Source organism: Aphelocoma coerulescens, unplaced genomic scaffold (assembly GCF_041296385.1).
Source record: "Aphelocoma coerulescens isolate FSJ_1873_10779 unplaced genomic scaffold, UR_Acoe_1.0 HiC_scaffold_46, whole genome shotgun sequence".
In the NCBI taxonomy this organism is placed as follows: domain Eukaryota; kingdom Metazoa; phylum Chordata; class Aves; order Passeriformes; family Corvidae; genus Aphelocoma; species Aphelocoma coerulescens.
This window is the reverse complement of record NW_027183804.1, coordinates 1,465,976-1,489,475: the sequence shown is the minus strand read 5'-3', so window position 1 is coordinate 1,489,475 and position 23,500 is coordinate 1,465,976. Positions and strand designations below refer to the sequence as shown.

Sequence of the window (23,500 nt, the reverse complement as noted above, 5' to 3'; positions counted from 1 at the left end):
TCATCGCTGTCAGTGCCTGTTTGCTCTTTGGCTGTTTTGTGTTCATTGTTTTCTCCTATGTGCAGATCTTCAGGGCCGTGCTGAAGATCCCCTCTGAGCAGGCCCGGCACAAAGCCTTTTCCACGTGCCTCCCTCACCTGGCCGTGCTCTCTCTGTTCCTCAGCACTGCCATGTCTTCCCACCTGAAGCTCCCCTCCATCTCGTCCCCATCCCTGGATGTGGCACTGTCAGTTCTGTACTTGGTGGTGCCTCCAGCCCTGAACCCCCTCATCTACAGCCTGAGGAACCAGGAGCTCAGGGATGCCCTGAGGAAAAGGATCACGGCTGGTTTTCAGCAGCAATAAACTCTCATTCTCCTGCAGAGCTGCTCTGATGTGACTCATTAATGCCCACTCTGTGTCCAGTGTTTGTTGCTGCTGACACAGGTGTTACGCTGCTGTGAATTTGTTCTCACAAAAATCTTTGTCTGTTCCAGTTTTAATTTGGTATTTGCCTTTCCCGTGTGACCCAGAGACTGTATAAACGGGGAGCTGCACTACAGTATGTGTGTGCTGGAACAAAAGAAAGAGCCCTGTGTTGTCTTGTTTCCCTGACATCTTTCCTCCCTGACTTCTCTGGAGCTGCAGGGTCGGTGCCTCTGGGCAGAGCTGGGGGAGAAAAGAGTCCCAGCAGGAGAGCACTGCCAGGGAGCCCCAGGGCTTCTCCTCCGTAACTCCTCTTCCTTCCCTTCCACACTCCCCTGCAGAGCCCCTGCATTGGTTTCAGGCCTCAGTGCTCTGTCAGCTGGGTCCCAGTCCTGCTGTGTGACTGCCCGGGGGCTGCAGGCAGGGACAGGCCGTGGGCACTGCTGGGACAGAGCTGGGCTCTGCAGCAGCATTTCCATCATGCGAGGGCATCTCCCCAGTGCAGGGCCAGAAAGCTTCGATCTCCTTCCCAGTTTTGTCTCCAGGATGTGCCCAACGCAGCGCCCTGGAGAGGAAACCAGCCCTGAGCAGCAAAGGGTGGCAGTGCTCAGGGTGGGGGCACCCAGCAGTGCCCTGGCAAAGCCAGCGCCGCTGCCAGCAGGGGCCTCTCTGCCCAGCTCACAGAGGTTGTTCTTCCCTCCATGGAGGGACATCCAGGGACCGGGTCAGGGCTCCGTGTTTGCAGTGCACGGACAAGACACAGCCCTGAACACCCTGTGTGTGGGGGGGGGACATAAACGCAGCGAGCACAAACACCTTCAGCTGTTCCTGGAGTTCCCAGAGAGTGCCGTCCCCTGGGAACCCCCTGGATGCAGGGCTGGGATGAGCTCCTGTGCACAGAGCTCCCCGTGCCCATCCCTGCGGCCGTGGGGCACCTCGGGCAGGGGCAGGGCAGGGTGACACCCGCAGGGCTGAGCTCCCTGCCAGGCTCTGGCAGCGGCAGCAGAGCCCAGGGAGCCCCTGCTCCTGCTGCAATGAGCTGTCTGTGAGCGTGCCAGGGAAGGACTCGTGTCCCTGAGCAGCCCTGGGGCTGTGAGCAGGGCATGAGCCCGGCTCAGGGCTGGGCACCCGACAGAGCCCTGACACTTCTGGGTGTGCCCATAAGAGAAGGCTTGGGCAAGGTGACCCTGGTGAAACCTCTCAGTCCATCAAGTGACAACCAAGTGTCTCTGGCACTGTCCCTCCCCAGCCAGGCACCAGGAGAAAAGAAGCTGAGAAAACTGTGGGTCACCATAAGGAGAGGTTAATGGCTGGGGCAGGGAAGTAAAGAGCAAAGGCCAAATGCAGAAGCAAAGCAACCACAGGGAGGCAAGAATTCAGAGCATGGAGTGGCTGCTTTGGAAGACAAATGGATCAATACAGAAAATCCAGACACCCTCTCACCCTTTTCCTTTCCCCAGTTCAATGCTGACCATGACGTCCCATGGAATGGGAGATCCCTTGGGTCAGTCCAGCCCAGCTGTCCCCTCCCTGTGCCCTCGGGAACACTTGCTCACCCCCAGCCCATGGTTTTGGGGGGCTGCAGGGACGCCTCATGCGGGGCCAGCCCTGCTCAGGGACAGCCAAAGCCTTGGGCTGGGACCAACCCCGCTGCAGCCACGAGTGCCAAGCACAGCAGCCCAGGGGCTGCTCTGGGCAAAGGCAACTCCAGCCCAGCCACAGCCCGGCCAAGGGGGCTCAGGGGGCTCTTCCCACCTCTGTCATTCCACGATTCCAAGAATCTTCTCCCTGCAGAGCTCTGTGGAGACACAAGTGTCAGAGAGGCAGAAGCAGAGCTATAAAATGCACCAGTACAAACACAGCAGCTCCTGTGAGGAATGAACCCTCCCAGGGCAGCGCTGGGGCAGGAGAAGCACCCAGAGGGAGGATGAGCTCAGGGCATGTGTGTGTGCCCAAGGCACAGAGGGTGAGGCTGGGCAGAGGTCAGGGCAGGGCTGGCAGTGGCAGGGCAGAGCCGGGGACAGCGAGATTGTCCATTGGGACACAGCGCAGCCTCATGGAACTCAGCAGGCCACTGTGCCAACATGGAATCTCATGGAAACACGGCTCCACTTTGACCAAGTGGGGCCTCATGGGACAATGGTGACACTGGGCCATTGCCAGCTCCTGTGGAATCCAGTGTCCATTGGGACACAGCGCAGCCTCAGGGCAACCTGGGGACCAGTGTGGGGCAATGGAATCTCATGGAACCAAGGGTCACTTGTGACAGAGAGGGGCCCCATGGAACACAAGGGCCACAAAAACATTGCCAGCCCGAGTAGAAACAAGGTGCCATTGTGGCAGAGCAAGGCCTCGTGGGACCTAGGGGAGCACAGGGTCACAATGGATTCTCATGGAACCAAGGCCCCATTGGGACAAAGCGCGGCCTCATGGAAGGAAAGCCGGTGCCACTGGACATCTGCAGCCTTGGAGGAAGCAAGTGTCCACTGTGACACAGCACAGCCTGATGGATCCCAGGAGAGCACAGTGACGCCAGGGAATCTTGGGGAACCAAGTCTCAGCTGTTACAAAGAGGGGCCTCATGGCACCCAGGAGACCATTGTGACACCGTGGAATCTCATGGAAGCAAATGTCCACTGTCCCATGGTGTGGCCTCAGAGAGCACTGGAGACCATTGTGGCACAGGGGGAAAATATGGAACAAAGGCTCCTGAGGGACACAGCAGGGCCTCATGGAATCCAAGAGAGCATTTTGATGGAATGGAAACTCATGGAACCAAGTGTGCACTGTTTTACAGCGGGTCCTCGTGGCACCCAGGACACCACTGTGACACAATGCAATCTTGGGGAACAAAGTGTCACCTTCAAACACAGCGGGGCCTCGTGGAAGCCAGGTGCCACTTGGACATTGCCAGGGCACGTGGATCTCAGTGTCCACTGTGACACAGCACAGCCCCATGGAACTCAGCAGGCCATTGTGACAACATGGAATCTCATGGATCCAAGGCTCTGCTTTGACAAGGCGGGGCCTCAGAGGACGCAGGTGCCACTGGGCCATTGCCAGCTCCTGTGGAATCCAGTGTCCATTGGGACACAGCGCAGCCTCAGGGCAACCTGGGGACCAGTGTGGGGCAATGGAATCTCATGGAACCAAGGGTCACTTGTGACAGACCTGGGCCACATGGAACACAAGGGCCACTGTCGTGGTTTGACACTGTTTCAAATACCAGCTACACACAAAAATTGTCACGAAGGGCTCATGAGTTGAGATAAGGATTGGGAGAAAAACATTCTAAGTTCAAAACAGGCTCAAACTTAAAGGTATAAAGTAAATTTATTATTAAGAGAGTAGGATAATGAGGAAGAAAATAAGCCTTTCAAACACCTTTTTTCCCCTCCATCCCCTCCCTCTTTCCCTCCAAAATTGCAGGGAAACAGGGCCTGGGAGTGTTTAAGCCAGTTCATCACTCGAGATCTTTCTTCAGGTCCCTCAGGGAGGGGAGTCTCTTTCTTCTGCTGTGCCATGGGCTCCTTCCCACGGGAGACAGTTCTCTGTGCACTTCTCCAGCGTCTTTCTAATTTCACGAGTATCAGTCCCACCCAGCCTGCTGTAACCTGAGTCCCTCCCACGGGCAAAACAGCCTTCCCAAAACTGCAGGGGTGGGTCATTAGTCCATGGGGTGGAGTCTTTTAAGGATCAGCTGCTTCAGTTTGGAAGCAAGGGCCCTCTTTCTCTCTCTCTGGAAGCAGGAGCCCTCTCTCCCTGTTCAGGTCTCCCCCTGGATTACAGCTTTTGTAGCATCCACCCGCTCCGGTGTGAGCAGCTTTTCCCACGGGCTGGAAGTGGATCTCTGCATCCCCCCGTGGACTTCATGGATCCCAGGGAGACAGTTTGTTTTATCCCAGTCCTCACCACGGCTTGCAGAGAAAATCCCGACTCCCACCCTGGGAGCATCTCCTGCCCCTCTTTCTTTCCACTGACCTTGGTGCTGCCAAGTTGTCTTTCTCTACAAGTCCTCACTTCCTCCTCTTTCTACAACTAGGAGGAAAAAAACTGCTGCTCGTAAATGATGTGTAAACATGTTAAGAATAACCTTTCTATGCAGATATTAACTAGTTAACATTACAACTGGGGTCAAAGTTACAAGATGCTAATATAGCTTGAGTTATAAGATACCTGTATAATCTGGATCATAACCTCCTGTACAATGTAATAGCTGGTACAGGGTTAACTGCTGTTCCTAAGTACCATTGCCAACGAATGCCAGCAGTTGCAGGATTTCTGCAGGGTTTCGCAGCACGGAGAAGTTGATTTGGTCTCGGTGCTGCCCCGGGCAATCGTTTGCCGTGTTTGCCCTGCCGGCCCCGTGGCCCCGCTGCCCCTGCGCGGGCGGTCGCAGCCGCCGTTCAGCGCCTCTCTTCATGCGGGCGCTGAGAAGGAGAAGCCGCCGCCGCCGCCCCGGCCTTTCTGCTCGCAGCGCGGCTGGCTAACAGCGGCCAGGCAGGCCAAGCTCGCCGCTTCATCTGTCCTCGCTCGCTCACTGGGCTTGAGGAGATCCTTGGTAAGTGATGCCCGGGAAGCCTGTGAAAACAGGAGTCAATCTGATTTTACCACCCGTGTGCTGTAATGCAGCCTCCAAAAGGAGCGATGCTTTTCTGCACCTGTGCACACACGTGTCTAAAGCACGTGAATCCTCCATTAGTTCCACATTCATTCTGAGGCTTTGCACCCAACTGTTGATTTGGTCCTGATGTTGCTCATTTTAGCTTCAATGGTTGTAAATCAAAGCAGATCAGAGGAAACAAGTAATACAAAATTAAAATAAAAACCAAGAACACCAACTGACAACACTGCAGAAGATCATTTTATAGTATACTTTTTATTAAATCTTCTGTCAGTAGATATGTTCCTCCTAATTCCTTTATGCCTTTTGAACCACAGCTATTTATCATTATTCCTTTTTAGTATTTATTATGCTTTTTAAACCCCATGTATAACAGGCGGATGCAATCAGAAGTAGTTTTCTATCCCAAATAGACTGAAAAACTCACTTCTCCATCCCAAAGAGACTAAAGCCGGTGTGTTTGGTGTCCCATGTCCCACAGCCGGTCCCGGTATCTCCGCAGGGGATTTCTGCCCTGGAGCAGCCCCGTGGCCATGGTGACACCCTGAAACATAGATTTAAAAGAAACATAAACATTTTAGTTATAGGCTAGCTGTGTTGAAATTGGTTAGAATAAGAAAGAATTTGAGCTGGACTAGAGTTAATTAAAATAGTTAGCTAGATTTGAAATGGTTTTTAAGATGTCAGTAATTGATTACGGAATAATTGATGATCTGTCATTTGTATGTTTGTTTAGCTGTGCTTAGAACGAGGAACAGAAATATTGATCAGTTGGTGTAGGGAACAAGGACAATTCCCAATTTCCTCCCTCTATGGGAACCTATTCAAAAGTCAGGCAAGAGGAAATTTGGAGGTCACTAAAGTAATTAAGATTGTTAAAGTTCAGAAAGGCAAAAAAGGTCCAAGTGAGGGAGATGAGCTTACTTCATCTGTCTGGGACCACCGACCCAATTCGAGAGCAGCGACTCAATTCAGAGCACGCACTGCGCATGCTTAATGCCATTAAAGCTCATTTCCATACGAAGCGGAGAATGGGAGGGGTCACTGTTAGAAATATGTATTTGTAGTTTGGATATTCATCACTTTTGTGGCTAAATGAACTCTGTAACCGTTCATACCTGGGCACTGCGCATTAGGAAGCTGTTCCACGCCGCTGTCCGGCGCCAATAAAACATTCACTTTCTAACTCTCACCTGTTAGAGAGCTTTTGTCTGTCTCAGCTGGATATCGATATGAGATCGATATTCACATCTTGGTAAATGAAGCCCCGAGCACGGACACTGGGGCCGGTGTGCGAAGGCGTTTGGGGCTGCACGGACGTTCTTTAGCAGCAATGTTTGTCTTTATTCTCTCTGTCTTTACTCTCTCTGTCTTTACTCTCACTCTATTCTCTTTCTCCTTATCGTCACTCTCTTTTCCCCTCTCTCTTTATTCCCTCTTTCTTTACTCTCTCTGTCTTTCTCTCTCTTTACTTTCTCTCTTTATTATGTCTTTACTCTCCCTTTTCTCTCTCTCTTTCTCTCTATTCTCTCTTTTCTCTCTCTGTACTCTCTCTTTACTCTCTCTCTTTATTCTCTCTCTGAAGAAAATGAATACAAAAGCTAAATTTTTTAGCAATATAATATTGAACATTCATTAGTAGAACAAAGGCAAATCACAGCGCTGGGGCGCTTGGCAATATTGCCAGAGGCGCCCTCCATTCATTTCACTGTGGACTTAAGGACTCTCTTAAACTGTTCCATATTCATTAAGCCCAGAAAGTCATTTACACTTCACTCAACTTTCCCCCTCTCCGGTCTCTGCCCCTTCCCCCAGCACGCCGCCGCCTCGGCGCGCGGATCTTGAAGAAGAGACACAAAGTCCCAACAGAACAAGCTCTGCTGTTGTTTTCTTTTTTTTTTTTTTCAGTTATTTTATGCTATTTTATTTTATAATCTATTTTACTTTTAGTTTGTCTTTTTTTTCTTTTTGCCTTTTTATTTTTTCTTCCATTTCATCGGCTTTTTCACTATTTTCACCTACCGCAGCCTTTGTTCCCCTGCCGGAGGTTTGTGGTGAGGTGCTGTCCCAGCGGCTCTCCCCGGAAACCAACGAAATCAATTGAAATAATGATGAATTATCTGCCCGTTCCCGGCAGAGGGACCACCTGACCCCCCCCCCATTCCCCGCACCGGGACCTCCTTGCACCCCCATATCCAGGTCTGAACCCCCACTCCCGTGCACGGGGACCGCCCGGCACCTCCATCCCCGGCGCTGAGACCCCCCCGAGCCCCCTTATCCCGCACCGATAATCCCTCACACCCCCTCTTCCCCCGCCCCCGCGCTCCCTCGGGCACTTCCGCGGCTCCCAAGCTGCGCCACCGGGATCCGCCCGGCGAGCGGGGACTGCCCCCGGCGGAGCAGGACTGGGCGCTGTGACCCCCGATCTCTAACTCCCAATCTCCTTCTCTCTCTCTCTTCTCCTCTCCCTTTCCTTTGGGTGATCATAAATCCCGGAGCGGCTGCAGAGCCCCGTGCTCAGCTCGGGTTTCCCAGGAAAGGGAGGCCTGGGGCTGAGGTGCTCCGGGATGGCCGGGAATGGGGTCCAGGGGTCCCCGGGGTCAGGGAAATAGGGGATGCAGGAGCTGGGAGAGGAGGATACCCGGGGCAGGGGGTGCAGGGGGTGTTGGTGCAGGATGAGGGGTGCAGGGGGGTCCCAGTGCCCAGGAATGGGGATTCAAGGGGGTCTCAGGGTAAAGGAAAGGGGGGGCTCCCTAAAGCCCCCTCCCGCAGGGGCACGAACTGGGTCAGGAGCTCTAGGAGAGTGAAAAGGGGGCAACCCCTAGCATAGGAGCAATTCTGGGAGGGGCTCAAGGGCTCCTGGCGGGACACGACCCCCGGAGATCCCCCCTCACCTCCTCCCGCAGGCGGAGGCCGAGCCCCAGCCCAGGAGGACGAAGCCCAACACGAAGCCCCCGGCCCCCGTCAGCATCTTAGGGGGCATCCGGCGGTAGCTCCGGGGGCGGGAGGGGCAGGATCCGGGAAACGGCGGCGGCTGCCGGGAAGGGACCGGGACGGACTGGGACAGGCTGGGATGGACTGGGACAGGCTGGGATGGACTGGGACACCAGGATACACCAGGACCAGAACCAGGACCGGAACCCACTGGGACCAGAACTGGGTAACAGAGGTCACACTGCGAGCAACAGGGACCACTCTGAGGACTGGGAGAAACTGGGAGCGTGCTGAGTGCAGCTGGCAGCAGCTGGGAGTGACTGGGAGGCGTGCGGGGCAGCAAACTGGGCGAACATGGAACACCCGGGGGACGCGGAACAGCCGAGGGACACGGGATGTCCACGGACCGTGGAAGGTCCAAGGAACGCTGAGCGTCGCTGCCGCGGCTGGAAAAGCTTGAATGGAGTTTTTATCCCGTGACGTTCCCGGGAGCAGCGGCAGCTCCGCGCCCCCAGCCCGGGGGTGGGAGCAGGGGAGCCGCGGGCAGCACCTTCGGGGCACAGCCGGGGGCTGGGGGGCTCCTCCCCGCAGTTCATTTCCTCTCCCCTCCATTCACATTTTCTCCCCAGAATTGAAGTGTTTCTCGCCCCAATTAAACTGTTCTCCCCAATTAAGCCCTGAGGCCCCTCCCCGCCCCCGGCTCCTCCCGGCAGGATCCGCTCGGGACCTTCTGGAAACAGCGGCGGGAAGAGTTCAAAAATCCATAATTATTTCGATTGATTTCGTTGGTTTCCGGGGGAGAAACGGTAGGGCAGCATCTCACCACAAACCTCCGGGAGGGGAACAAAGGCTGAGTGGGTAAAATAGAGAAAAAAACCGAAGTTGTGGTAGAAAAAAAAATTTTAAAAAAAAAGAAAGAAAGAAACTAAGAATAAAAGCAAAAAAAAAAACAAAACCCAAAACAAAAAAAACCAAGAGTAATATAGATTATAAAATAAAATAGCATAAAATAATTATGAAAGAAGAAAATAACGCCAGAGCTTATTCCGTTGAGACTTTGGGTCTCTTCGAGCTCCGAGCTGGGTCTGACCCAGGAACCGGTGGGCTGGGAGAGACATCGCTGCTGCGGGGCTGAATATTTCCGAAACTAAAGTGTCAAGTGGCACCTGGAGGTTCCAGCAGTCCCCGCGCACACGTTCGATTCCCTCATTTCAAGCTGAAAGCTCAGCTCCACTCGTGACTCTGCTTTGTAGCGATGAATGGAAACATTCCCCGCAATTCCCGTCGAAAGAGCCCGGCAAGGTTCGTGTCGGGAGAGGTCCCTCGGGGCAGCCCCGGCTCCTGCCCTGCTTGAGTCCCTCTCGAGCCCGCTGTGGTTTCCAGCTGCTTCGCTCCAGCTGCCCCAAATGCCCGTGAATTGCACGGAACTGGAACAGATCCGAGTCCTCGTGGCTCGGGCTAAGGGCAGGGAGAGGTCACTGAGGGATCGCCATCGCGGCCACAAGAGCCCCGACGTGGGGAATGAACTGGATTTGGGACGGAGCGGATCAGAACAGGAGAGTGAGGAGGAAAATAAACCCTGGAACAGAACCTTCCCCCGACCTCTTTCTCCTTGCCGGAGTTCACTTTATGCCCGGCTCCTCCCTGCTGTGCCCAGCGGGGCAGGGAGAAGGGATGGGAGTCGCGCTCAGTTCGTGCCGCTGCTTCCCCCTCGGGAACAGGAATCCTTCCCTGCTCTGGCGCGGGGTCCCTCCCATGGGGTCAGTCCCTGCCCTGGCCAGCGGGGGGGTCCCTGCCATGGGCTCAGTCCCTGCCCTGGCCAGCGGGGGGTCCCTCCCCAGCCGTGCGGTCACTCCCCGGCCCGGCCCTGAGGCGCGGGGCAGTCGCGGGGCAGCCGCGCTCCGGCCCCGTCGGCGGCAGCGCCGCTTCGTGCCGGGCAGGAGCGGCAGAAGGAGCCGGGCGGCGGCGGGGGCTGAACCCCGGCAGCAGCGAGGAGGAAGAAGAGGAAGAAGAGGAAGAAGAGGAAGAAGAGGAAGAAGAGGAAGAAGAGGAAGAAGAGGAAGAAGAGGAAGGGGCCGGGGCCGCCTGCGGTGTCCGATCCCCGGCAGCAGCGGGGAGGCCTCGGGCAGCGGCGGCGGGCGGGGCCCTTTGGAGCCGCCCCGAGGGCTCGGTGCCGCCCCGGGCCCCTGAAAGAGCCGCTCGGCGGGACGGGCGAGCTGGGAACGAGAGAAAACCGCGAGAAAAGAAGGAAATCCGATCAAAGAGCCGCACCGAGGGGCGTCTCCGCCGGCCCGTGTCACCCAGAAACCCCGGAAAATCGCTCCCATGCACTAAAGAACCTTTCCGTGCGCAGCCAGGGGCGCAGAGGGGGGATCCTTATGAAGTCCCCTCCCCTCAGTCCCTCCTGGGCACGGCCGGGCATTAGCGCAGCTCCCGGGGCTGTGTCCCGGCACCGGCTGCTGCCACAGGGCACGGGGCTGCCGCGCTCGGGCACTAAACGCGACAGATTTGGGGAGCAGGGACAGCCACAGAAAGCCTCGGGGAGCCCTCGGGAGCCTGGAGCTGCACGAGGGCCACAAAGGATGCCCTGGACACAGCGATGGCCCCAGCAGCGGCTCTGCCCCCCAGCACGGGGCTGTGTCCCAGACCCCACGCTCCAGCCCGAGGTTTGGGGGCGGCAGCGGAGCTGCTGGACGGAAGACGGCTGGAGGAGCAGGAGCAGGAGTGGGAGGAAGAGGAGGGATAAAGGGGGAGGGGCGGGAGGAAGAGGTGGGCTAGAGGGGACAGAAAGAGGAGCCTCCATGTGCATCCATCGCTCTCTGTGTCCGCAGTTCTCGGCCTCGGGAACACCGCTCCCCCCATCCCGCAGGTGACCGGGGAGGGGCAGCTCGCCCCAAATATCTTGGGCGGTGCCTGGGGTTGTTTTGGGAGAGGGGATTTTTGGAGCTTGGAGGATTCCAGCACCGAGCCCCAAATATCTTTGTTGGTTCCTGGGGGAGGGGGGTTTGGTGGGGCGGGGGAGGGGAGGCGGATGTTTGGATCTTGGAGGGCTCCGAATGGGAGTCGCAAATGCCCCTTGGGGGATATTGGGGAGCCCCCGGCACGCGGGGTTTTGGGGGTCCCGGTAGCGGCTGCCGGGAGAAATGGGATGGGGCGGGATGGGGCGGGATGGGGCCCGGGAAGGGTGGGATGTGGATTGGGGTGTGGGATGAAGTGTGGGGGAGGGGGATGGGCGGGATGGGGCCTGGGATGAGGCAGGCGAAGGTTGGGGATGATGAGGCCGGGGGGACCCCAGTCCTCAGGGGCCTGCGGGGTATCCGCCAGCTCCGAGGGAGTTTTGGGGCACCCCTAATCCTGAGGGGGCGGTGCTGGCAGCGGGGGACACGTGGCTCCGGCACCTCTGGCCCCAGCTGAGCCCCCCCCGCCCCCAGCGCCCCCCGGAGCGGAATTTGGGGAGGGGGAGGTGGGGGCGGCCAGGCCGGGCCCCCCCGCGCTGTCCCGGCGGGGGCCGAGTGCGGGCGGGAGCCCCGCGGGGCCCGGCCCTGCCCGGGCACGGCTGATGCCGCCCGCCCGCGCTCCGCACTGGTCCGGACTGGTGCTCCCAGTGCCGTGCGGGGCGGGGCCGCTCTGGGGACCCCCCAGGGCACAGCGCGGCTGCTTTGGGGTTGTCGGCAGCGCCCGGCGCTGGGCATGGGGCGTGTGGGGGCAGCTGGGGCCGCACTGGTGGCACTGGTGGTGCTGGGAGCCCCACCGGGCGCGGGGTGAGCGGTGAGAAGGGGGGCGGGTCTGGGACCCCAAATGGAGCGAAATGGGGAATGGAACCCCCAAAGTGAGCAGGAGGGGCCTGAAACCCCCAAAACCAAGGCCGGGGGAGGGGAGGTGGGGATTGGGGATGGGGAAGGTGCAGAAGGAGGTGGGGGGGAAGAGGGGGCTGGGACCCCCAAAGAAAGCGGGATGGGACACCCAAATTGAGCTGGAATGGGGCTGTGGATTGGGGGAACGCTGAGAAAGGGGAGGAGAGGGGAGGGGAGGGAAAGGTGGGGTTGGGACAGAAGACGAGCGGTTCCATGGGGGTGCAGCCCTGTCCCCCAGCACCTGAGCTCTGGAGCGATTCCCTGGGGCTCTGGGGAAGGGAGGGATCCGCACTGGGGGGGTCCCCAACCCCCCTGTCCATCCCTGGGGCTGATCGGGGGCTCCCCCCACACAGCAGCCGGTGCTGTGGCAGCCGTGGGGCAGAGGGGGTGGGAAAGGGGGGGGCAGGGTGGGAGTGGAGGAGGAGTGGGAGGAAGAGGAGGGAGAGAGGAGGAGGAGGAGCTGGAGAACCACGAGGTTCCACCGCCCGCCCACTGTGTCCGCAGCACCCCCAGCCCCGGTAGCATCTTCCCCCCCATCCTGCAGGTGAGCGGGGAGGGGGAGCTCACCCCAAATCTGTCGGGGGTCACCAGGAGGGGTTTTTTTTGAGGGGTGTTTGGAGCTTGCAGATTCTGGAATCGAGCCCCAGATGTCCTTGCATGTCCCTGGGAGGGATTTTTGGGCCAGAGAGGATATGTGGATCTTGCAGGACTCCAAAGCTGAGCCATAATTGCCCCTTGGGGGTCTTGGGGTGTCCATGTGAGGATTGCCTGGTCCTGGCGGGGTTGGACATTGGCTTTGGGGATCCCCAGGAGAGCTGGGGGCTGGAATACGGGACCCCTGGAGTGGGGAGAGCAGAGAGGGATGATACCAGAGCTGGGGGACCCCCAAGAGCCTGGAGGGGTGGGGGGGCCTGGAGATGAGGTGGAGTTGGGATCTCTCAGCCCTAAAAGGGGCAGTGAGGAGAGGGGGGAGCCCCAAGTGCCTGGAGTGGAGGGAGGCTGAAGAGGGGACCCTGGGACCTCTGGGAGCCAAAGCAGAATCAGGAAAAAAGGGACCTGTGAGACCCCCAAAACCCCCCAGCATCCCTAAGCAGGACCCCGGAGAGGGGGATCCCCAGGACCCACGGGACCCCCAGCAGCCCTGACAAGGGGGACCCCCAGAACCCCAAAGTGAGGAGACTGGAAAGGGGGAACTCCTGGAGGGTTTTTTTGGCATCACTCTTGGTTTTTTGTTGGTTTTATGGACACCAGGCACCCGGTGACTTCTAGAGCTGGACTTGGGCAATAGGAACCCCCAACCCAACACACTCATCCCTTGTTTCTCCCCAAACCAGGATTTCCCATTCCCAACGCTTGGCCAGATGGAGGAGGAGGCTGCGAGGAAGAGGAAGATGCCCCAGGACTCCCAGGCAGGTGAGGAGGAAGTCAGTGCCCCTTTCCCCCTCTCTCCTGCTCCATCTCCCAGCCCAGCATCACCCCCAGCTGCAGGACAACCCCGCTGCCGACGCCGTCCTGCCGGGGACGGACTGGGGGGATCTCCTTCCCCTTCCCTGTGGCACGGAGGCAAATCCCATCCTCTCCTTGTCCTTCCTCCCCAGACAAGGAGCTGAGGACAGAGCCCAGGGAGGACAAATCCCCGTGGCAGAACCTGGTGGAAGAGGCCGTTTTGAGCGGCTCCATGGCGCAGGAATCCAACGGGGAGGAAAAGCCCCGGAGATCCCGCAGGAGGAGGGGCTGCAAACACAGCCCAGGGTGCTCTGAGGAGGAAAGACCCACCCTGTGCTGGGAAGGCGGCCGGAGATCCAGCCAGAGATCAGAGCTGGTGGTTCATGAGCAGCTTCACGATGGGGAGAAGCCCCACAAGTGTGGGGAATGTGGGAAGAGCTTCAGGTGGAGCTCCCACCTGATCAACCACCAGAGGATCCACACTGGGGAGAAGCCCTATGAGTGTGGGGAATGTGGGAAGAGCTTCAGACGGAGCTCCCACTTGATCGACCACCAGAGGGTTCACACTGGGGAGAGGCCCTGGGAGTGTGGTGAATGTGGGAAGAGCTTCAGCCACAGCTCTGACCTGATCTGCCACAAGAGGGTCCACACCGGGGAGAGGCCCTACGAGTGTGGGGAATGTGGGAAGAGCTTCAGCCACAGCTCTCACCTGATCTGCCACAAGAGGGTCCACACCGGGGAGAGGCCCTACGAGTGTGGGGAATGTGGGAAGAGCTTCAGGTACAGCTCCCACCTGATCATCCACCGGCTCACCCACACCGGGGAGAGGCCCTACAAGTGTTCCGAGTGTGGGAAGAGGTTTCAGACCAGCTCCACTCTTCTCCGGCACCAGCGGATTCACACGGATGAGAGGCCCTTCCGCTGCCCCGACTGCAGGAAAGGATTCAGGTACAACTCCCACCTCGTCACCCACCGGCGCATCCACACCGGGGAGAGGCCCTACGAGTGTCCCCAGTGTGGGAAGAGCTTCTCAGACAGCTCAGCGTTGACCAGACACCAACGGAGGCACCACTAAGGGAAGCCCTGCGAGTGCCCTGAGTGCAGGAAGAGCTTTGTCCTCTGCTCCAACTTCATCCCCCATCAGAGGACCCATGCGGGGAGGAGCCCACATTCCCTGTGATCCAGTTTGGGAAGACCCCTGGCTGGTGCTCTCCACATTCTCCTGGATCCCTGTAGGCACCTGGGTGAACGCAGGGGCAGGAACATCCATCAGGACTCAGATCAACATTGGAAATTCATTGGGAAGAGCTGATTTTTTACCTTTACACCCCAAAATTTTCATCTGCTCTGTCCAAATGTTTCTTCTGGTGGCATCAAGCCACCCTGGATGATCTTGGAGGTCTTTTGCAACCTAAGTAATTTCTATGTTAATCCCATTGAAAGAGCAAAAATTTGGGGTAAAAATAAAGAAATTAAACAAAGGCATCTAAAGCGGCACCATTTTCCTTCAATTTGGGGTGAATTTGGGGTTCAGGGGAATATTCGGGAGGATCTGAGTGTTGTGGGGCTGTGAAGCCAGGCAGATTGGGGCCACAATCTCACAGTTGTGCTGGCAGAACATGTCCACCTGAGCCTATCTGTTCTCCAGGAATTCCGGTTGTCTGTCCCAACCTGTGCCCTGGGTCTGCCCATCGGGGGTGTCCCCCCCAAAGTGCCCAAATCGCTGCTGAAGCGCCTGAGCTGCTCAGGGCTGTGGATGTTCCTGTCCCCCAGCCTGTCCTGGTCAGTGCCGTGGGGGGTGGGAGGGGGTCTGAGGGGCATGGACTAGGCTTTTGAGCCTCTTGGGGCCATTTGAGGTGTTGGGAGGGGGTTTGGGGGGGTTTTTGGGCAGTCTTTAAGGGACTTTTGGGGTGTTGGCATGGCTCTGTGGCTTGCAGAGAATTTGGGTGGGTGTTGGGGGGGATGGGAAGGGGATTTGGTGGCTTTGGGGCCATTTCTATTGCAGGGAGTGGTTGGGGGAGTCCTGGCTGGGAGCTGTGGGGTGGTTTGAGGGGTCTGGGAGTGGCTGTGGGACTGGGAAGGGGGTTTTAGGGCCTCTCCCCCAGGCCCCAAAGCTGCCACCAGACCCCAGCCCCAAAATGCTGCTGGGGGTCAGGGGCTCCATGTTGGGGTTCATCCTCCTGGCACTGCAGGAGAAGGTGAGGGGGGTCCCCAGGGGCCGTGTGTGTCCCCCCAGAGCGTGTGTGACCCCCCCATCCCGGTGTCACCCCCTTTTCCCTGCCCACAGGGCTCCTGAGCCAGCCCCTGCTGCCCCGGGAGGGAATTTGGGGAGGGGGCAGAGGGGGTGCGCAGCCCCCGCCGGGGGATGACCCCAGCCCAGCGCCCTTCGTTCAGCACCGAGCTGGGCTTGGGGCCGCAGGAGGAAGAGGCCGATGGGAAGCAGATCCTGCAGGGGGGACAGGGCTTGGGCTCAGGGCAAGGTCCTGCCCTGCACACCTGGCTCAGGTGTGAGCCTGCCCCGGGAAGGGAGCGGGACATTCCCATCCCCACGCATCAGGGCTGGGAGCAGCACTGGGACCACGGACATGGAAATCCTGGGAGCCACTGGGACCGCACTGGGGGGTGAATGATCCCCCCCAGCACCTTTCCAGGCCGCCCTGCGACCTGAGAAATGCTCGCTGGGCCTCGGCCTTGGCCAAGAGCCCCCGGGCTCAGCTGCTCTGAGCTCAGGCGCTGCCGGCTCCCGCAGCCCGCCCAGGGCCGCCCTGCCCGTGCCGGGGCTGTGCTGGAATTCTCTGCTGCTGCTGGGCCACTCGGGGGGTCTGGCCCAGCAGGAAAGGTGACCCTGAGCCAGGAGCTTTCCTTGGCCGCAGCAAAGCCTCGGCACGGAAAGACCTTCCCAGTGCTGTGCCCTGGGCTGGGAGGGATTGTGCCACCAGAGCTGTCCCTCCATTTCTTCTGCCAGGCAGCTTTAGCACAGGAAAAGTGGAGAAGCCAGAGCTGCCTCTCAGCTTTCTGCAGTCGTGCAGAGGAATCCTGTGTGGGAAGCAGCCTGGGAACAGGGTTTCTGTGCCAGGGCAGGGGAATTCAGAGCCCTTTCCTCCCCCGTGGGCCCAGGCTCTGGCCCTTGCCCTTTGCAATGGCCCTGCAGCTGCCAGAGGGGCCTTTTTGGCTCAGCTGAGAGCAGTCCTGCTGCAAGGCTGTCCTCGAGCTGCTTGGGCTGCACATGTGCCCAGGGAATGCTCATTGCTTGCAGTCTCAGGCGCTGTGGGTGTGCAGGTGTAACTACTGCAGGAGGGAACAGCTCTGCTGGGGGCAGTTCTTGCAAGGTGCTGGCCCTGGCTCGGGGCTGGGCCGGGGCCAGCGGCAGAAAATCAACTTGCAGCTCGGGCCCCGCAGCAGGGAGGAGCAGCAATTGCTGGGGGACAGAGACTCTTGCCAAGGGCCTGCGGGGCCGGGCCCCAGGGAACGGCTTCCCGCTGCCCGAGGGCAGGCTGAGATGGGATGTGGGGCAGCAATGGTTCCCTGGCAGGGCGCTCAGGGCCTGGCACAGGCTGGCCCCAGAAGCTGCGGCTGCCCCCGCATCCCTGCAAGTGTCCCAGGCCGGCTCGGCCATTGGGGCTTCCTGCCCAGGAGGGCTGGGCTGGGGCTGCTGAGGGCGGGATGGGCTCTGGCTGAGCCAGCTGAAGGCTGCGCATGATGAGGCCGGGGGGACCCCGTTCCTCAGTGGGTTCTGGGGTATCCCACATTCCTGAAGGGATGTCAGGGTATGTCCCGTTCCTGAGGCAGTTTTGGGGTCCCCCCAATGCTTCGGGAGGGGTTCTGAGAGGGGGGCTCTGGTACTTGGAAGGGGGACCTATTGTCAGGGAGCCGGGGAGCCCATTTTGGGAAGGATGCTGCTGTTTCTGGCAATGTTGAGAGGTTCTGAATGGGCTGTGGGGCCCTGGCTCTCATTTTGGGACTTGAGGTGAGCCCACGGGCACAGCAAGGGCTGAGGAGAGGTTCCAAGCTCCCATTTGGGATGGAGGGATTGAGCGGGTGCCTTCAATAAGCCCAATCCCAGCCCCAATGTGTTGATGGCAGCCCCAAATGGCTCGATCCGTCAGCCCCAAGGCCCGGCTGTGGGGAGTCAGGAAGCACAGAAGGGGAATTGGTGTCCAGGAGAGGTGGGATGGGATGGGATGGGATGGGATGGGATGGGATGGGATGGGATGGGATGGGATGGGATGGGATGGGATGGGATACTTTTTCTGGATGGTCAGAAGCTTTCCCATGTCCCAAAAGCAAAAAAAGAAAGAAAGATGAAAGACAGAAAGCAACAAAAAAGAAAGAAAAAGAAAAAAGGTAAAAAAAATGAAGGAAAGAAAAAAGGAGGAAAGAAAATGAAAAGAAATCAACATGAAAATTTTAAAAGTGAAGAAAAAGAAAAGAAGAAAGACAGACTAAGTAACGTGAAACAAAAAAAAATTTAGAAAAAGAGGAAAGAATCAAAAAGAAAGAAAAAAAAGGAAAGACAAGAAAAAATAAAAGAAGAAAAGAAAGAAAGAAGAAAGACAGAAAGCAACCAAAAAAATAGGAAAAAGAAAGAAAAAAGTTGAAAGAATGAAGAAAGAAAGAAAGCTAAAAGAAATCAAGAAGAAAATGAAACCCTTGCTCCATTACAGGACCTTGTGCAGCCAAGGAGAGCCTTGTGAGAGTGCGGGGCCATGGAACCAAGGGACCATTGTGACCTTGTGGGGCCTCATGGACTCAAGGGACCATTGCCACACTGTGGGGCCTCATGGAATGAAGGGTCCATTGTGACACTGCAGAACCAAGGACACCATGGTTACACTACAGGGCCCATGGAACCAAGGCACCATTGGGACACCCCGTGGCCTCATCCTCTTGAATTTCAACAGATCTGAGGGATGGCAGCACCTGCAGGCAGCCCTGAAGGATTCTGGGGAGAACCTTTGATCCCTGCTCCAAAGGAAATCAGAGAAAGACCCCTGGTAAGATAAAGGCACCTTTTCCTTTTCCTTTTCCTTTTCCTTTTCCTTTTCCTTTTCCTTTTCCTTTTCCTTTTCCTTTTCCTTTTCCTTTTCCTTTTCCTTTTCCTTTTCCTTTCCCTTTCCCTTTCCCTTTCCCTTTCCCTTTTCCCTTTCCCTATCCTTTTTCCTTTCCTGGTGTAAACTGTTGACCTGCCTGTAAGGTGCAGCAAAAGCTTTGCAGGGTTTGGTTCAAGGTACCCAAGGTTGGAACAGGGAAGTGTTCGAGTCCCTTCTAAGAGAAGGCTTGGACTCTTTGTGCCATGACTGCCTGGGATCCATGGAACAAGTGTGTTCTGGCAGACTCTGGAACCTCCACAGCAATCCCATGCAGGAGCCAGCACTGGACCTGCACCCTGGTGGGAGCAGCGTGGTACGGATGGGAAACGGGCAGCTGGGTGTGCAGTGGCAACCTCGAGCCAGGTCATAGAAGCCCAGGCTTTAGCTTTGAACACAGCAGCACAAAAAGCAGAATGAATGACCTTTCCTAGAAATCACTGAAGGAAAAAGGGTGAACATATGGACTGATTTGAACTCTGGGTTTGGAATAATACACGCCCAGGGAGCCACATGGAAGGAAAGGGCACAGAGGTCTCCAGTGAGTACAACAAGAAATCAGTCACCTACTGCAGAGTGTGCCAAAGCCAAAAGAAGTGGCCCTGATGCCCTTGTAAAGCCCATGGGTTTGGAGACTCCCCAGGTAATCCAGGGAATCCATTGGCTTACCAAACAGCTCAAGAGGGTGCTGAAAAAGCTCTCCTTGCACTAATACCTGGCAAAAACTGGAATGTTCTGCAACAGAAACCAGATTCCAGTGATCAGGACAGGCAGTCAGCCCCAGCAGCAGCAGCTATGGAAAATCCCAGCAGGTGATTGGTAACCTGCAATGGGTGGGCAGGTAATTGTAGCTCCACAATTAATGTATAACGGAACTCAAACATCAGGAAACACATGAGGAAATGGAGAATATGGTGGCCAGTTTACAAAGGCATCTAGTAAGCACAAAAATGGCAAAAAATAATAGATCAGTTGTTGAGAAAGATGGGATTGGTTTTGAAGGAAGAAGGCTGCCTCCAGGGCTCATTACATGGGAATCACCAGGTGATTTTGGCCAACGGATTTTGCAGAACTGCCCAGGCAGAAGGGGGACTGGCACATTTTGGTATTGGTGGATCCTTTTTCTGGATGGCCAGAAGCTTTCCCATGTGGCACCAACAAGACAAGGGAAGGCTCAGAAGTTTTGCTGAAATGAATATTTAATAGCACTGGGACTAACTCTTGTAAGCCTTAAAAGGTGCATGGTTCTCAACAGATCATTGGGGCTGGACTCGCCTGTACATCCTTTCCAACCAGGAGATGCGGTGTGCATCAGAACCTGGAATTTTGGAACAATCCAGCCAAAGTGGAAGGGACCATCTCAAGTCCTCCTGGTAACCTACCCTGCACTCAAGGTAGAAGGAATCAAACTCGGGGTTCATCACATGTGGGTAAAACCAGCGAGCACACATTAAACACAGCAGAAACAAGACTGTCTGACACCATGGAGTTTGGGGTTTTTACATAAATCCTATTGTTTTAGGTATTGAATAGGATTTTCTAAGGGGATACTATTTATTGGATCTGGATGAAGATGATCAATAATTGTGTATTTATAATAATAATAGAAACAATGTTCCTGACTTCGGGGAAGGGAAATGTGGTTTTCAAAGTCAGTGCAAGGTGTTGGCAGATGACAGAATGTGACCCCTGTAACAGCTTGTTTGCCAACACCAACCTCTGCAGAAAATCCAGTTCTGTGGGGAGCTTCAGTCAGCAATTTGACAAAAATCTGGGAACACGTGTGGGAAGGAAATAGCACCCAGGGCACCTGGACAGGGATGGAAGGAGAATATTCCTTACCATGGGCACATCAGAACAATACTGCTGAGAATTGTAACATTTCCAAACCGGGTCAGGAAATTACCTCAGGAAATATTGATCAGCTGACAGATTGCACTGATACCCCCTGGCGCTGTCAAATTCCAGAAGTATGGAATTGCCCTCAGACAGGACAATGGGAATGTTTCCAGCCAGTTCAGGGGTGTCTGGGCTGGGAAGGGAGCCCAGGCCTTCCACGGGACCCCTTACAGGTGGGGATAAAATATCCTGATTGAACAAGGTCAAGGTCAAAGGATTCCAGGACAAAGGAAAAGTGGGATTGCCCTGGGACAGACACTTGAGCTGTTTGGAATCCTGAGGTCCAGCAGCTCCTGGCTGTGGCCCAGGCTCTGAGGCTGGGCTGTGTTTGTAGAAATGATTCTGCCTTTCTCAGGGACACCTGGGCTCAGCCAACAAACAGCGAGCCTTGGAGAGGCACAGAGTGTCAGCAGGGCACGGTCAGATCCTTAGGAGCCCCAGGATGGGTGGGAAGTGATGGAATTTGGAGCAGATGTTTGCCCCTGGGAGAATCAGGAGCACCATGGACACTGGGGGTATTAACGTTCCGTCCCTCGTGCAAGGAGTCACCACCGGGAACCCGACTGTGGGGAAAGGTTAAAGGGGATGGAACTTGGAAACATCCCAGTGCGGGAACTACAGCGGGATGGATTTTAGAATCCATCTCTGCTCCGCACAGATCTGCCTTTAGGAACAGACCAGCCACACACCATTGGGCTCTGCAGATGGAAACTTTAGGGAATGCAGCTCCTTTGGGGTTTGCTGAAATAAAGGAACAATTGCCAGCCACAGCTAAAATGACCTTACATAGCAGATTGGCTTTAGCCCTATTGCTGCTACATGGACAGGGAGTATGTGGATTCTTGAACTGAAACAGCAACACTTGTTGTGTGCACATTCCAAATGTGATGCTGGATTGGATGATCGGGTAGAGAGGATAAAATCGCTTGCTGCATCCAGCAGGGAATTAAGGGGAGGGTTCAACAGTAACTGTTTGGATAAAATATTTAAAGGACTTGGATTTCCCCTGACTGATGGTTGGCCTCACTTTTGCAAAGTCTGACTGGGATCACAGCAATACTTGTGCTTCTGACACTTGCTTTGAGCTGTGTAAAGAACATGGTTGTGAAAGCAGCTGAGGAACTCGTGGGATGTGAGTAAAGGAGAAGAGTGAGGCTTCTGAAGGCTTGAAGGGAAGAGAAGCTTCACAACCCTCCAAGGGGGGGAAATTTGCCAGATGAAAAAGCGTTTGCACCTGGTGGGTTCATACAATGCTTCTTCTCCAAAAGCCACTGGCCATGGAACCGCACAAGGCTGATTCTGTAGGCAGCAACCAGCCCAGGTGTGCCAACTTTCACCAGTTCACCGGGCAGTCAGGGCTGGCTTTGGGGTCACCGAGCACCAGGGACCCCCAAAGAGAGCCCCAGGGCAGAAGAAGGGATGTGCAAAGGGGTGGGGGAAATATGCAATGATTTTGGGGCAATGATTATCGTGTGTGTGTTTCTTGTGGGACAGTCTGGGAATGTGTCTGTGAAACCCAGTCTGCAAACAGGAACATTCCTGAACTCGGCACACACGACTTTGGGAGGGGCTCTCCCCTCGTGCATCCGGCCCAATAAAGAATGCTGCTGCTTCGTGCTGCGCTGGTGCTGAGGAGGTTTTGTTTCACTGAAGTTTTGGCAACACCTCTGTGCCTGTGTCCCAGACCCACAGAGCAGCTGTGATGTCAGAAAGGGGCTGTGTGACATCACAGGGTGGCTGTATGACATCACAGAGTATTGGTGTGATGTCACGGGGGGGGGCTGGGCCATCCCAGAACAGGCTGTGACATCCCAGAGTGGATTGTGACATCACAGGGTGGGTGTATGACATCACAGAGCAGCTGTGTGATGTCACAGAGATGACTGTGACATCCCAGGTTGTGTGACATCACAGAGTGGCTATGACATCACAGGGTGTCTATGTGACATCACAGAGTGAGCTGTGACATTGCAGATAAGGCTGTGATATCACAGGGTAGAGGTCTGACATCATAGAGCAGGCTATGACATCACTGAGTGGTTGTGACATCCCAGGGTGGCTGTGCGACATCCCAGGGTGGCTGTGTGACATCCCAGGGGTTGGATGCCATGGCAACCCTCATCAGTTCCAGTTCCCTTGGGAACCCCCCCAGGAGCCATTGCTGCACTCAGGGTCCGTGGCCACTTGCCCACAGACCTGTGGCTGCCCTCGGCTGCCATGGCAGCCCTCAGGACAGAGCGGTGCCGGGGCTGGTGCCAGCTACAATTGCACTGACACTCGCTGATGCCCTCAGGTGCCACGGCAGCGGCCACAGGGACCCGTTCCTCACTTTGGTGCCACGGACACCAACGCTTGGCCCCGCTGCCATGGGGATTGGCACGCTCACCTGCACTCAGGGCCCGTGGCCGGCCACTGCTGCCATGGACACGGGCACGGAGCCCTGGGCCACAGTCGGCTGCCGTGGCCACCAGCCCAAGGTCCCGTGGCCAGGGCCGGGGCCATGGAAAGGAACCCGTGGAGCCGTGGTGATGGTGGGTGGCCATGGGGTGCTGCTGTGGGCTGGGGCAGAGGGAATTTCCTTGCCAGGCCTTTCTCTGGGGCTGTGTTTGGCTCTGTGCTGAGCACAGCGTTGCTCACACAGAGATGGTTTTGTTCTTGCTGAGCTTGCACAGAGCCAAGGCCTTTCCTGCCCCTCGTCCGGCCACGCTGGGGAGGGGCTGGGGGTGCAGGGGAGCTTGGCAGGGGTCACAGCCAGGACAGGTGACCCCAACTGACCCCAGGCATATCCCAGACCACAGGACATCATGCTCAGTGTATAAAGTGGGGGGAACAAGGAGGAAGGGGGGACATTTGGAGTGAGGGTTTTTGTCTTCCCAGGTAACACTCAGGCAGGATGGGGCCCTGTTTTGCCAGTGGGCAGGGTCAGCACCAAAGACACAGACACCAACTGAAGGGATTGTGCAATTTATAAAATGCAAAGCTGCAAAGAATTACAAAAGCATAAGCTCAGCAAAGCACATAATCATTAGCAAAGAATCACAGCAGGAGCAGCTCAGCAAAGCCCCCAGTCATCAGTGCCAAAGATTGCCTGCAGTGATTAACCAAGATCCAGCCCCAGTGACCCTCAGACTTTACCATCACCCAGAGCCACCCATCAGCTGGGGGAAGCTGTCCCAGCCAAGGACTGCAGAGCCACTCCCGGACACTGGGAATTCCTGCAGCTGCCTCCAGCCACAGCTGAGGCTCCAACCC

The 23,500-nt window shown here is 56.5% G+C and overlaps 1 protein-coding gene across 1 annotated transcript in view; it reads left to right on the top strand.

Moving 5' to 3' along the window:
* Positions 1-14,337, top strand: part of LOC138101772 (zinc finger protein 135-like) — a 76,190-nt gene extending 61,853 nt beyond the window's left edge. The window contains exon 4 of the mRNA XM_068999557.1: positions 13,634-14,337. Coding sequence (XP_068855658.1) covers positions 13,634-14,337 — 704 coding nt within the window. The remainder of the gene's footprint in view (positions 1-13,633) is intronic.
* Positions 14,338-23,500: the final 9,163 nt, after the last annotated feature.